This window comes from Danio aesculapii, chromosome 1, assembly GCF_903798145.1.
Source record: "Danio aesculapii chromosome 1, fDanAes4.1, whole genome shotgun sequence".
Lineage (NCBI taxonomy): Eukaryota > Metazoa > Chordata > Actinopteri > Cypriniformes > Danionidae > Danio > Danio aesculapii.
Window position 1 is genome coordinate 29526822 of NC_079435.1, and position 16477 is coordinate 29543298.

Here is a 16477-nt window from a genome sequence, read left to right on the forward strand (position 1 = left end):
AACACCAAACCTCCATTTTTCAAAAATCTTTTACCTAAAAAAATATCACGTAACATTTCAAGCACGTTCATGTCTTTGTATGTATAGAAAAATAGCTTAGTTGCTATAAAGGCATGCACTGTTAGTTGTTTAATGGTCACACAGATACAGGTAAACAAATGCTTGAATGTCGTTTAAGTCTGTAATAAAAAAAATCAGGTCAAAAGTAACAATCCAAAAATAGTCATAAATATATTATTATACAGGTTTTCATTCATTCATTTTCTTTTCAGCTTAGTCCCTTTATTAATCAGGGGTCGCCCCAGCGTAATGAACCGCCAACTTATCCAGCATATGTTTTACACAGCGGATGCCCTTCCAGCTGCAACCCATCACTGGGAAACATCTATACACACTCATTCACACACATACACGGACAATTTAGCTTTTTCAATTCACCTAAAGTGCATGTCTTGGGCTTGTGGAGCCCAAACCGGAGCTAACCCTAACCCATGCGAACACGGGGAGAACATGCAAACTCCACGCAGAAATGCCAACTGACCTAGCCGAGGCTTGAACCAGTGACCTTCTTGCTGTGAGGTGATTGTGCTACCCACTGCGCCCCCATGACGCCTGATTATAGATTATTTACTACAATTTCCATCATGCTATTAATCAGTAATGGACAACATCTGTACGTTGCACTGTCCACACATACACATTTTGGAATGTCACGCCTTCATTGTACATTTCATGCCTTGATCTACTGATAATTCCATCAACCACTGATTCTTCCTTCTGTGTGAACAACCATATAGAGCAAGACTCTTCTGTTTCTGCATCACAATAAAGAGAATAGCTTTAGAGTCACATTTTCCAAACAGACAGAGACAGCACTGTTTTTCTCAAAGGGCAACACAAACTTTTCTGTGTTGGGCAAAAATAGCCACTGAATACCTGCTATTCATTGCGATCTCCAGAGCATGCAGATCAAAATATCTAATGAAAATGCTCATGATTACATTAAACCTAATGCAAAAAAAAAAAAAAGATAAATCTCTTCATTATACATTACAAACATCCTGCTACGCTACAAAGAACAAAGAGAGTCATTTACATTATCTATAAATATAAGAAATACTTAGATAATAAATATAAAGATATTAAGATAATAAAGATATTAGTAAAATAATATTAGTAAAATATATTCGTACCAACACATTCTCATGCCAATCTGAAGCAATTTTACATTAATAACAAGTTCAATTCAATTCAAGTTTACTTGTATAGTGCAATTTACAATAATTATCATTCCAAATCAGCTTCACATAAGGTGCACATCATTAAATTACAGTAAAAATCTGAAAACTTTAATAAAGCGTTGCCATTATAAACATAGTTAACCTCCAGTTATACTGTATAAAGTGTCTTTCCAAAAAGAAGCAATATTTACATGTAATAATAATACACAAGTTCATACTTTTTTGTATAACCTTTTAGACCTCTGTGCTTAAATTGTACATGTAAAACAAGTCACATTTTCTAGTGCGATTGGATTGATTTATACTCTAATAATAGTTCTCAAAATTATTAAATACCCACATATTATTAAACGCTTTATTGCTGGACAATATTTCCTTATGTAAACTGAGGGACATGCATATTTCGGGGAATTGCGATAACTCCAATAAACATCCTTCTATTCTGACAAATCCCTATTGATTTGTGGGTAATGGAATGTGTCTTCATTAATCACTCTCTGAGGATTGTAACCAATAGCGCAACAAGGATACGCCTGTTTTTGGCTAACTTCAACACACTCAGTCCAGGTCCTTATTAGCAATATTTAAACAGTAATATATCTACAGTCTTAAAAGCTTTAATTGCTGGTTTGATGTTTATTAATTTATGACGATGATGCATGTTAAAAGGATAGTTCACCCAAAAATGAAAACCAGACAGTAGTCATTTACATCCACAATGATCCTTCCTGCTATACTATTCAAGTGTGTACACAATTTTTTTCAAATATCCCAAATATTTTCAAATATCTCAACAGCAGAAATAAACGTATACAGGTTTAGACAAGTGGGTAGTGAATAAAATGATTCATTTTCATTTTAGGGAGGTGTGTAAGGAAAATTCTCAATTCTGGACTTTAAATATTTCCAGCATTTCAGACAAGTAACTATGTTTCTCATTTATTTACATTTTTTAAGCTGTCATATTTTATTATAGAAACTTTATAAATACTTTATCTAAAAACACATAAAAATGCCACACAATCGAAGGAATTAACTAATTCGTTTTTACAAATTTAAGTAAACTAAACATAAAACAATTATGTTGTCGCAAATAACTTAAGAATTGTTGTTTCATCGCATTTTAAGCAGTTTAAACAAACAACAAACAAATTTTCTGAGTGAACTTTTGATACTGAAAACATAAATACACTGTTTAACATCATTACTTTTATTAAAATTTTCATTAGTAGTTTCAAATCAGGCTGAAATTAGTCCTCGAGTACTTAGAGTAAATGAAACCTCAAGGATTTGTTAAGTGGTGTAAGTTAAAAATCTCAGGGTTTACAGGCTTTCTCCGTATACTGCACAAACTTTAAATTCCCTTTTCCCAAACCCTACACATTCCGCAAACCTTTTTTTTTTTTTTTTTTTCTTTTTTAATAATAAAAAAACAATTTAGTAGGTTTTTTATTTATTTATTTAATTTTTTGGTAAATTAGAACACACATTATAATGATTATGAAACTTAACTATGACTATAATCATTAATATCATTTTGATTAATGCCTTCAGGTTGTACAATGTTTAAGTTGTTCCAAGAAGTTTTTTATAGTTACAGAAGCTGACCACTTCTTTATTATAATGTCCTACATAACAGAAGGCTAAAGATGGAAGTGTCAGTTCATGAGGATAGAAGGGAAAGGGGGTGTGTGGGGGGAGGAGGGAGAACAGAGAGGACAAGTCTGCAATTTACTGAGAACTTATTCAATGAGAGTGCTTCATGTGTCCTAAGGCCTGAGTCTGACTGGCATTCAATCATGCACACAGAGATGTAGACACAGAGAAATACAGTATGCCTCATCTGGTAAATATGTCAAGCTCTCAACACTGAGAATGAAGCAATTAAGTAATTACTTTTTTAAAAGAGCAAATGGTCTTGACTTCTAAAGCATTTCATATAGCTGCTTTCAAAATACAGTGGGTCCAGAAACAAAAGGTGTATCTTTTTGATCTTGTGAAGTATTTGCAAGAGCGTTTCTACTGCTGGGATTAACTTAAATGGAATTATTTACTCATTTATTAATTATTTGATTATATACTGATTTTAAGAAATCGGTTTATAAAACAATATATGTTTTCTTTAAGATTTTCTGAAATATAGCAAAATAGATTATTAAAATAGTCGATTTTTATCTGTTTTGTTCAGTTTTTTATCTGTTTTATCTTCTTAAGTGCACCTTTTTTATATAATTCAAATATTTTGCTTTTGAAAAATGGGAGAACAGAAGACAAGAAAGAGGCTAGAGTGTTTGGCACTGGTGCCAATATGTTGAATCCGGCGAGCAAAATATTATGGTGCATTTCAGTTGTTCATGTTAAAATTACAGTAATTACTAGCTTCCAACTTGTCCGCGTTTTTCAAATATGTAATTACAACTCAGAATTTCGTAAAAGCTTCTTTTTGAACGGACATCATGTAAACAACCAAAAATTGCTAGAAATCCGTTTCCTATTGAAAATACAAATACAATTACCTTTTTATCGCAGTTTTTGCAAGCAAAATGATTTCAATGTGCGGTGCTATGGATAAACTTGAATCGCAACACCAATAAAGGGCAAACAACTTAGGTTTTTATGGTAACCTCATGCATGTGAACTCAAGACATTCAAGAACAACATTCAAGAGTAGTAATAGCGAAAAGAAAAAAAAATTATATATTGTCCAGGTGATGCTTCATATTTGTTTATTTTTGTTGTGCAAGGACATAAATCCATCTACCATGTATTATATATAGCAGGGGTTTCTGACCCCTGATTTACAGAATACTTTTTTATGGCACTTCATACTGACCAGTGTTACAATACATTTTTAGATCTTAAAAAACGTATTAATTCATAATCCAAGGTCACCCAACATACAGCATGTACATTTAGAATATATGTTTTTATACATAAATGTGTTTGTATTTTTCAATTGTCAATTGTAAGTTATAAATAAATGAAAGAAAAAGAAAATGTTTTGTTGTTTTAAGATTTCAAAGCAATGGGGCACATCAATTTAAATTTGACTCTAATAGGAAGTTATTTCAATGAGAGATATTTTCAATATAAATTCTCAATAAAAACAATTTTTTTAGTTGGCTCAACAAAATGTTTTTTTTTTTCAAGTGAAGAGTGGTTACTCTTGCTGTCATTACCAACAAAAAAGCACTTGGAACTTTAGTCAAAAACAGAGAAATAATGTTTTTGTTATTTAAACAATTTACAAGACAATCACAGAAGTTATTATGTAGATAATAAATGTAGGTAATCACAACATGGCAGGAACTCTTCTTCAGTCTTTAATTTAAAACATCATCTACATATTTTGCCTAAAATCCAACCCAAAACATTTTACTGAATTTAACAGCTTTTCAGAAGCAGTAAAGTGAGGTCATATTGTAGTAGCTAAAACTATTTAAAACACCCTATCATCATTTAGTACGGAATGCTAAGCACTGATGTTTGAAAGAATCTACAGAGGAGGCCATTGCTATGGTGCAAGAGGTTTGGTGTGTCATGGTTCACATTACAAACTGACAGCAGCTGAATTACAGCTCCAGATGTGCCTCAAAGATTTCAAAGACTCCAGGCTTAAAGATACAGAGTGCAAAGAGATATTACCTGACATATTGTGCACTGCAAAGGTGCTGCTGGAGAACATGATTTTTGAACTCCCTTAGGGCAATGATACTTTATTGCACATAGAGTAGACATTCCGAAAATATTGTGCTGCACGGAGCTCACCCATCATTGAAATTCACAGGGCTTGATAGAAAACAAGGCGTGGGTGGCTTTGATATTCCGGGAGTTTGATCTTTTTCCATGCCTCAATAGGCTACTGTTCAAAACATTAATAGGCCACTACAGTTAACTACAGCATTAAATAGCCATACATAAAGCCCATCATGTATGGTTAAAAGAATGCGCATGCTTACTTGACGCACAAGAATCACTGAGGTTAGCGTTCATGTGTCACTTGATGTTGACTGCATCTGATGTATAAAGCCATAATTTAATTTAATATAATTTAATAATAGTGCTCTTATTCATGTACAGTTTACACATGTTGATATGTTCAGTTGTGTACATTTTTTGATTTCTCCCCTACTCTTTTGTTTGTAATGGTTTGCTCTGCCCTTATTGGACTGTTTTAAATTATATTATACGCAGTGGCACAGTAGGTAGTGCTGTCACCTGACAGCAAGAAGGTCGCTGGGTCAGTTGGCATTTCTGTGTGGAGTTTGCAAGTTCTCCCTGCGTTCGCAGGGGTTTTCTCCAGGTGCTCCACAGGTGAATTGGGAAGGCTAAATTGTCTGTAGTGTATGAGTGTGAGTGAGTGTGTATGGGTGTTTCCCAGAGATGGGTTGTGGCTGGAAGGGCATCCGCTGCGTAAAACATGTGCTGGATAAGTTGGCAGTTCATTCCGCTGTGGCGACCCCAGATTAATAAAGGGACTGAGCCGACAAGAAAATGAATGAATGAATGAAGTTATATTGAGTGAATTAGGAAAGTGAAAGAAAGACGGAGCAACACAGTTTTTTGACCGGAGTTTATTGTTATTACTAAATTCAGTAAACATCTTTAAATGGAAAGAAACCTGAGTCAATTTATTTTTTAAATAAACTAATTTTTGACTTTTTTAAATTAAATTAAAATAAATAAAAAAATCCTCATATGAAACATTTGTGTTGAAGGCTTTTAATCTCTAGAAGTGGACTTGCATTAAAATTCCAACAATCTCTATTGTTTCAGTAAATATTAACTTGTGTCTTAAATGAAAGACATGGGAATGAGTAAATGATGAGAGAATTTCAATTTTTGAGGAAAGTTTTCACTTTAAATCTGCTAAAGACAATACTTGTGTTCAGTAGTTTGATTAATGGGTAGTAGTTTAATATTTCCTATATACAATTATTTATTTATTTATATATTGTGACTTGTTTATGGATATTTAGTAGTTTGAAACTATATATTGTTTGTTTTTTATGTAAATCACAGTACAAAACTGGGTAATGAGCTACCATCACCATTTCTGTTATGGATTTAATTTATTTCTATAAATATTATAGACCATTTTGAGAAATGTAAACTACAACAATGGTCCTAACATATTACCTGTTTTATATTTTTAATTTCCATAGCTTCCAAGAATACAAAAAGTTCTACATTTTAATAAATAATGTTATGACAGCTGTTTAACATTAAGTTATGATTGAAGTGCCACGTCCTACAGTTATGAAATAGTTTGACAACAAGCAGGAAATGTTCAATGACATCACCACATTGAAATGGTCTATACATTGTTTTTTAACTAATAATAATGATCACTTAGTTAAACTAGTTCAATTTTCCACATCAAAAATGGTTGAAAAAGACAGAGAAAAAGGTCTATTCTGAAATCAAGCAATCTGAAACTGAATCTGAACAGCCAATTCGAATGTTATTACTTGATTGAATGGGCGTTATCAGTGGTTATCAGCTGATAGATATGGGCCAGTAGGGACCTTCTGCAGCTAATGGTAGGCTCAGAAGGCATCCATTCACATGGTTAATCAGCTATATATATATTACATTGATATAACAAAAATTATTTATATTACTTCTTAAGTTTCACATTAATTGTATTTTATTAACGTTTACCCATACCCCAACCCTAAACCCAACCATCACAGTAATGTAAACACAGATTTGGATCTGGAGTCTTCTCTTTTAGTATAGCTGATTAACCTAGTGGGTGGATGATAACAGCCTTCTGAGCCCACTAGTAGGCGCAGAAGGCCCCTACTGGCCCATATCTATCAACTGATAACCACTGATAATGCCCATTCAATGGAGTAATAACGTTTGAAGCAGGCGCACTGTAAATATATGGAAAATGCCCATGAATAACAATCTATGAGAAAATGTTAATAATTTTTCCCCAATATATAATGTTTCCTTGCAAATTAAAAATGTCATTTAAATGTCAAAGTAGTATTTATTTTATAAATCTCTTTGCTGCATATCATGGCCTATATTTTATGGTGTCTTTAAATTGGTTTATGGTCATTATTACATTGTGAAGTAAACTAAAATAATAATAATAATAAAATATGTAGAAAGAGGCACATTGACTTCCCATGAGCACCCTTTAACACACAGCACTGTTTAAGTTTCTCATTAAGGTGTGAATCTGGCACAACAGTGAGACTGGCATAAAACAATTTATGTGTTAACTCTTGAAACTTTTCTCAATGGGCAGTGCAATATATCCTGACTAAAGTTTAAGACCATTACCTGTTATTCTTACTGACGTACAAATTCAGCTCAAGCTTCATGCCTACTCCTGTACAGGAAGCAAAGAGAATCACAGGAAGGAAAGGTAGCCCATTTCCATTTCGACTGGACCTATTGCACTCTAGGATGTGGGCCAGTATATTATTGTAGGTAATACTGAATGTGTTTTTGGCGGATACATTATTCAGTCATTTGTCAAAGCCAAATCAGATTAAAGTTTGATTACAATTGCTCGAGCACGTGCCAAGGAAACACTAGACACCCAAAGAAACCTTTAAAATAAGTTGATAAAGACCCCTGCCCCCACAACATGCATCTTCAAACGTGTCTCCCGAGACCACTTGAGATCGGATTTCAAAAGGAAGGACTCAAACTGGAAAAGGAATGCATGATTTTGAACTACATGCATCACTCACCATGTCTGAGTGTTACCGAATGGGGTTAAAATGCATGAATTAAAAAACAACAGCTTTTTACAATAACATAGTTTTCTGAACTTGTCATTTATTTTATCATTTGGAGTTTTAAATACTTTATAGTTAAACTGGTGAAGGCAACATGATGGCTCAGTGGTTAGCACTGTCGCCCTTACACCAAGAAGGTCTCTGGTTCGAGTCCCAACTGGGTCAGTTGCCATTTCTTTGTGGAGTTTGCATGTTTTCCCCATGTTCTTGTGGGTTTCCTCAGGGTGCTCCGGTTTTCCCAGTCCAGACATGTAGCATAGGTGAATTGAATAAACTAAATTGGCCGTGTTGGAATTAGAAGGGCATCTGCTGTGTAAAACATATGCTGGATAAATTGGCGTTTCATTCTGCTGTGGCAACCCTTGATGAATAAAGGGACTAAGCCGAAGGAAAATGAAATGAAATTAAACTGGCAAAGTTTAAAGCCATTCTTTTAGCACAGTTGTTGATTTATAGGTGAGTAGGCAATCCTTTAATCTCATCCAGGATGCTGTATAGAAAACTTTTGACTAAATATTCATTTTCTGTATAGAAAGCCATTTTGACTAAATATTCCAAAACAGATGTAAAGAAAGTGTTGCAATAAGTTTATGAAACTAGTCCCATTATAAAAGCACCACCAGTCCAGACAGCTTCATCTGAGTACTGGCAAGTCAAAACCAATCAATTGCTGGTGCCAAGATTTGAGTTCAGGTTCAATGAGAGCTTAGATAATAAAACGACTGCCAAGTTCTGCCCCATGAATTGGCACACTAGCTGCACTAGCATTTCCCAGAATTATACATGTTTTATTTTACAATTAGATTGTTTCACATAGTATAATACAGACAAATAGAGATGTCAATATATATATATATATATATATATATATATATATATATATATATATATATATATATATATATATATATATATATATATATATATATATATATATAATGTCAATGTGTCAAAATTTATTGTTTCTTCAGTGCACCATGATGCAGACACGAACAATTTGGTATCGGTTTAGTAATAATCATAACTGGTTATCTCATATGTGCTTTGTCGCCGTAGCTTGCGAGGGAGGTGAGTATTTAAATGCTCCAACTAATTAAAAACACAGAAACTGTGCACAATTTACTGCATGTGTGTTTGCTGGACAGTCTTTCACTGACACTTACAGCAGAAGCCCCTATTTCACTGTGATTGAGAGATTGAAAGTAAACTCCATTTCTCTCTCTCTCTCACTGTGGCCTATTTGACCTGCTAGTGTAATTTTTCCTCTCCTCTCGGCTGTTACAGCGTTACTTCTGGACACAGACACTAGCGTGTGTCAGCAGAGTTTTCTCCACCGTGTCTATCATGGATCAGCTTTGATCGCCACTGCCGTTTATCACTGTCACTCATCTGTAAAGAGCACCAGCGCATAAGAGCCAATTGAAGCACTTTCTGTTGAGCGCGTGACCAATCAAAGGGGTGTAAGAAAGAACTTGCTAGACAAGGTTCAGAAAGCGAGTGAGATATTTATATTTTTTTATTTGCTATAAATGCTCGTGTTGTTTAAAGGTACAGTTTATATATCTGACTGTTTGTATTAAATGACAAAAATTGTATTACAAATAGTATATAAATATAAATATATTTATACATTTTAATACAAGAATTATTGTGCTGTAAAGAAAATCTAAAACTGTGTATGGAAAGCATCTTCAATGCATCGTGATGCACCGAGATATCGAATTGAACTGAACCGATGGCATGATAATCGTAACTGAACTGAACCGTGAGACCATATATATATATATATATATATATATATATATATATATATATATATATATATATATATATATATATATATATATATATATATATATATATATATATATATATATATATATATATATATATAATAGCAAAAAAAAACATATTTGCCATCTAACTATCTTTTACTTTTCAGGTTTTCAGAGAAACAGGTTATCACAAAATCACATAAAGTGTTATACAGTATATTCATTAAATCTATGTATTCTGTCAAACTCTAAAGAAGAAAATACAGAATAACTCTGAAATGACTCATGAATAATATATACATTTTATACAGTTTTATATACAGTTGAATTCAGAATTATTAGCCCCCATGAATTATTTACCCCCTGTTTATTTTTTTTCCCCAATTTCTGTTTAACGGAGTGAAGATTTGAAGAATTTGAGTGGAGAACACATTTCTAAACACAATTTTAATAACTCATGTCTAATCACTGATTTATTTTATCTTTGCCATGATGACAATAAATAATATTTGACTAGATATTTTTCAGGACACTTCTATACAGCTTAAAGTGACATTTAAAGGCTTAACTCGGTTAAATAGGTTAACTAGGCAGATTAGGCTAATTAGGCAAGTTATTGTATATGGATGGTTTGTTCTGTAGACTATCTAAAAAAATAGCTTAAAGGGGCTAATAATTTTGACCTTAAAATGGGGTTTAAAAAATAAAAAACTGCTTTTATTCTAGCTGAAATAAAACAAATAAGACTTTCATTAGAAGAAAAAAATATTATCAGACATACTGTGAAAATATCATTGCTCTGTTAAACATGATTTGGGAAATATTTAAGAAAGAAAAAAAATTCAACTGTACATAAATCAGGTTTAGGCATCTATTATTGTCAAAGTAGTCAGTGTCTGTTTATATGAGATTGCTTGCCAAAGATAATCTGATTTCCAAATGCCTTGTTATTATCAGCATTATGTATTTTTGTAGTAAGTACACAAGAATGAACAATGGAATCACTTATTATGGCTATGCTACTCATTTCAAACTGAGAACAAAACTCATCACCTGAGAACAAAAGGAGTACTAACTTGCCAGACAAACATGCATGCACTGCCTACAGTACCAGGTAGAAGCTCTATCCTGACAGCTATGACAAGCCAAGGAATTTTACATCAATGCTACACTCCCCTACACACACACACACACACACACACACACGCACACACACACACACACACACACACACGCACACACACACACACACACACACACACACACACACACACAATGTCCTGCCTTGGCCTGCAGTAATGTGAATCACCTCCACACATTCACACACCTGTAGGGCATGTGTTACTGACAAGCACATTTGTTGTGTTTCAACACAGCCAGTCAGTCTGCCAAGCCTATGATACACTCTGAGGATATGAGTCAGTGCGCACACACACAAACAAAAAAAAAACATTTTTATACAATGCACTGGGTGTGGTTTGAAATACTTGAAATCCATCATAAATCCATAAAAATTAAATGCTGTTATATAAATTGCACAATTTAGCTGAGAGGGGTTGCAAAAGGGGAGCTTTGCTAATAAACTACAGTTTGTCTTACTAAAATTGTTTATCTGCTAACCAAAGTTGTTTAAATTTCAGGACGCATTAAAGGAATCGTTCACCCAAAACTGAGAATTCTGTCATCATTTACTCCACCACCTGTTTGAGTTTCATTCTTTTCTTGAACACAAAATAAGATATTTTGAAAAATGCTGAAAACCTGTAACCATTTACCTTCATAGTATTTGTTTTTCCTAATATGTAAGTCAATTTTTGCAGGTTTCAGTAACACTTCAGTCATTATGTCACAATCCATGCTTTTATCTACTGACTTTTTGCCTGCCTATTATTAACTGTTCATTAGTTATTATAAAGCATGGTCTTATTCTGCATCCCAAATCCTACCCAGCATCTTCCTTCATAAACAGCTAATTAGTAGTTTATTAAGCTAGTGGTTAGTTATTCATGAATTCATTAGATTTTCTTAGTCTCTACTTCAGAGGTTCACAGAGTGGAATGAACTGCCAACTATTCCAGCATATATTTTATGCAGTGGCTGCCCTTCCAGCCACAACCTAGTACTGGGAAACACCCATACACTCTCATTCACATACACACTTAAACACTACGGCCAACTTAGTTTATTCAGTTCACCTATTGTGCATGTCTTTGGACTTTGGGGGAAAGCAGAGCACCAAAAGGGAAACACATACCAACACAGGGAGAACATGCAAACTCCACACAGAAATGCTAACTGGACCAGCCGGGACTCGAACCAGAGACCTTCCTGCTGTAAGGTGCAGTGCTAACCATTAAGCCACCATGCCACCTGCTTTAGTTGCTTGTGACCTAAACTAAAGTATTACCCAGGTTTCTAACATTTTTCAAAATAACTTATTTTGTGTTCTACAGAAAAAAAAGAAACTCATAAAGGTTTGGAACCATATGAGGGTGAGTAAATGAGTCATTTTTCACTTTTAAATTAAGTGTTTCCTATAATATTCTTAATTCATCTTTTTTCTGCTTATCTGCAGTTTTGTTTATGTGGTAGTCTTGATTAGTCATCAAACTTAGCATTGTGCTACTTTGAGTATTTGGCTTTGGTGTGTTTAACAGAATGCACATCTGTGCAGTTACACTAAAACTCAACATCAGCCTCTTGCATAACTGGTGGACTTGCTCTCTGCAGGATAAACATGAGGTCAGTCCTGGCGGTCTCTACTTGAGCTGCCAGGGTTGATGGCAGTAGTGAGTTACAGGCTTCTGCACACATTCTTTCACTTGCGTGTCAGACTAGAAACTTACAATGCGTGTCTGACGCTGCCATGGGCAACACAGATTTTTTTGTTTTGTTTTGTTTTTAGTGAACCACCAAAGTGTCAAGACTGAAAATGAATCAAAGGGTATAAAAAGCACTTTTTTGAGTATGTGTGTCTCAATTAAGTGCTAAATGTCCCTGCTGATACCATCTAATCAAAGTCACTGCTTGAGGTCAAAGAGGAAAATTAAAGGATGAAGAAGACTAGACATCACTGTGCAAAGAAAAGGAGAACACACATTTATAAAGAGCTCACTGAAGCTAAATATTCATTCAAACTTTTTTTAAAGTAATGGGCACAGTTCTGGGTGGTTCAAGTTATGGCATGAAATGACATAACTTCTGAGTTGTGGATTTCAGCAGATGTCTTCATGCAGTTCATGCTGTGCTCATGCAGTTGTTATTCTAAAACACCATTGGTGTACTGCTGTTCATTGCATAACAAAGAGTTCGAAATTAAATTACAAACTGTACCCTCAAATCTTTTATGACACTTGAAAGTTTAAAAGGGATAGTTCAGCCAAAAAAAATAGATTTCCTAATTATAGGGAACAAAAAAATTGCCATTGACAACAATAGGAACCATAAATACTAATTGGAAGGATTTTAACAATGGAAGATGAGTGAATGATGATGAATTTTTATTTTTAATAATGTATTTTACATGCAATTAAAAACACTTCAAATTTATTTCCATGTGGCTTTGTTTTTTTTTTTTTTTTTTTTTTTTTTGTTTTTAACTCAATAGACCATTTGAGTCACTGAGTCATTAGGTTCAAATCATTTAGACTAGATTTCAACTCATGTGAACTCAGTCGTTCACGAATAGAACCTGACGATCCATGAAGATTACAGGTGAATCATGTAAATAATGTAAATACTTATTTTAGTGTAAATAATGTGTTAGTAAACCTAAAATAGGGTCACTTTATCTAATGCACTTGCTTGTAACGTTAGTGTGGTGTAGTGAGGCGCGACGTCTTCACCCAGGTGTCAATAATCATTAATTATGAGGGAAAACATTAGTAGGCTATTCTACATAGGCTATATGCAATAAAGTATAATAACAAGACGGAATACAATCGTAGGCTATATATGGTGTATCTATTACAAATAAAATATTCGACTGTTGCAGCAAAAATGTGGACTACGGATTCTGCCTGCTGCAAATCTGGAAGCAGAGGCGCAAAAATGGGGTATGCAGTATATGCAGTGCATAGGGGCGCCGCACATGGGGGGCGCCATTGTGCCAAAACTATTTTTGAAATGAGCCTTTTTAAAAGTTTCAAATAATATTGAATAAATAAATATATTTGGTAAAAAAAAAAGTTTATTTGGCATTTTATACGAGTTTAATATTGTATTTTATTAAATAAAAATAATATAATACCACCCCTCCCCCTCCGTAGACCAGTTGATTAATCCGTTATTCAGTTACAGTCACTTGTTTAAAATGGAGAGAAGAATGAAGAGGAGTAGTGCCCAAAATAGAAAACGAAAAAAAGAACATGTAAAACAATGCCTTAAAATGAAATCTGCTATGTCAAATTGGATAATCAGAGATTGGTAAGCTTATACTATTATTAACATACTATTATTCACCTTCTGTTTTTGGGAAATAGTTCATAAATCATAACCGCCACCTAGCCTGGGCTTTACCCAGGGCCGGAGCGAGCTGAACTGGCGCTTTAGGCGAACGGCGATCACGCCGCCCTCAACCCGTAATGTTAAGTGAAAAAGAAAGTTACCGGTTCGCGAGGACCGGGGTGTTCGCTGACGCCGCCTATTCACCTTATTCTCCGGGTACGAGCGGGCGCAGCCATTTGAATCATTTTGGCTCGAAACTTCCGCTCTCATTCACTTCCATTCATTTTAAACGTTAAAAAACAGCTCGTTTTGCTGCTTGATGCTGCAAACTGATGTTTTCTTATTATATTATTCTACTTTGTCTGTATTGTCATGCAAACACTTGTTTGTGGAGTAAGTAGTTTGACCGTTTTCTGCCGTTTATTATTCCTAGTCATTTCTCCCATAGGCGGCTGAATCGGAAGTTCTAAAACAATCGCAAAAACGCGCGCAATGCAGAAGGCATTGTAGAATAAGGTCAATACTGTAGGTCGCCTCTATAGACGCGCCGTTCCTGCTTTTACCAAACGTAAGAGCAGAGGAGGTGGTTTTGTCCAGGCAGGGGGACAATGATGCACGATCACACCGTGGCTGCGTCCGAAATCGCATACTTCCATCCACTAAAGTATGTAAAAACAGTATAATTCGATGGGCTAAATACATATACCTGGCGTAAGTCCATGTGACTTTACGGTAGACGTTTGATAGTCGCAAATAACTTTTTTTTGTGAAGCATATAACTGACAAGCATACTGGGTTATATGTAAAAGTCATAAAAATCAATCAATAAAAATACATTACATATGGGGAGATCCATCATATTTAAATAATTAGATTGTACAGATTATTTTATTATTATTATTAGAAAGGTTTTATGGCCTTCTTGTATCTTGTAATTGAGGTCAAATAATTATAAAATATTTTAAAATCTTTACAGAAAAAAATAAAGGAGGAAGTTATAGACATTACTTTAACCTGTATGTGAAATTTCCCAAGAACAATTATCAACTTCAGAGCAATATTGAGTGTATTATAGCCAGTTTTACAGTTAAAAAAAGAAACATGCATTCGTTATTTTGTAAAATAAATTAAAAAGCAACCCTGAAACCTGTTTACAAAAATCATCAGAAAATGTACAAGTACAAAATAGATGTAAAAGACTTTCAGGCTCAGTGTTACAAAAAGAACATTTGTCTTTAAAATTTTAATACATATATTGCAGGGGTAGAACCTGTGTAAAAAATTACACAGCCAGAACACTTATCTATGGACTTCTTTTATTTTTGTTTGTATTGTGTGTGTTTATATGTGTGGTCTTGGTTAGCCCTGCATCCTCACAAATTTTGTTATACGTAAACTCTTAGGGGGTGGGGGCGCAAAACTTGATCCCGCATACCCCTCAGTAAATGTGCAGTTGCGCCCCTGTCTGGAAGCCTTGGGTTGCAACAATGACCAAATAAATGCTTACATTCTTTTATCAGCTGGTCTCAGTTGTCGGTGCATAGCCATGGAGAACCCGAACAAGCTGTTGGCATCTCCCGTTTTCCTGATAACGTTTTCTGTGTCCAGGTTGAAGGCGGAGATCAGCGTCAATCCCAACAAACTGAGAAGCGGTAAGGTTAAAGTCCTGTAAGATCCCATGTCTGTGTTCGGGTTCAGTTTCTGTGAGTTCTGGCTTTAGAGATGAGACTCAACCCGCTTCTGGTGGGGTTGTGGATGTCTATAAGGGAGGAATCTCTCTTTCGTCCCTCCTCTGCTTCTCCACCCTCCTCCGCCGTGCCTCTACCTGCTAATACAGCCCCGGGCTTCGCTTTTCGTCATTATTCTGCATTCTTCTGGTTATTCGAGCGTATCTTGGGAATTTTAACGTCGTTAAAAAATAGTAACGATTTCCTTCATGTCATTCATTTTTTTCACACAACTCGTGCTGAGTCTATAGCCTAATGTTGGGTGGTGGGAAACTAGTAGAGACTACGTTTCAACGTTTTAAATAGCTATATAACATGGAGAGAGAGAGAGAGAGAGAGAGAGAGAGAGAGAGAGAGAGAGAGAGAGAGAGGCTACTTGAACATTCTCAATTTCTCTGGATTTACTTGTGTCTGAAAACGTGGCACCATTTTTGTTTTATACAGCAACAACAACAAACAAACTTCAAAATGAAAATTGTGAGTTTGAGTAAAACATTTTTTAATCACTGATGAAATTTCTTTCA

General features: G+C 34.6%; 1 protein-coding gene across 2 annotated transcripts in view; it reads right to left on the reverse strand.

Annotated features, from left to right (window-relative positions):
* itga6b (integrin, alpha 6b) overlaps positions 1-15979 on the reverse strand; it is a 43178-nt gene extending 27199 nt beyond the window's left edge. For both annotated transcript variants that reach the window (XR_008837862.1, XM_056458482.1), the window contains exon 1: positions 15734-15979. Coding sequence is in view for 1 of the 2 variants with exons in the window: in XM_056458482.1 (XP_056314457.1) it covers positions 15734-15906 (173 nt within the window). In the remaining variant the exon portion in view is untranslated. The remainder of the gene's footprint in view (positions 1-15733) is intronic.
* Between the last annotated feature and the right edge of the window lie 498 nt (positions 15980-16477).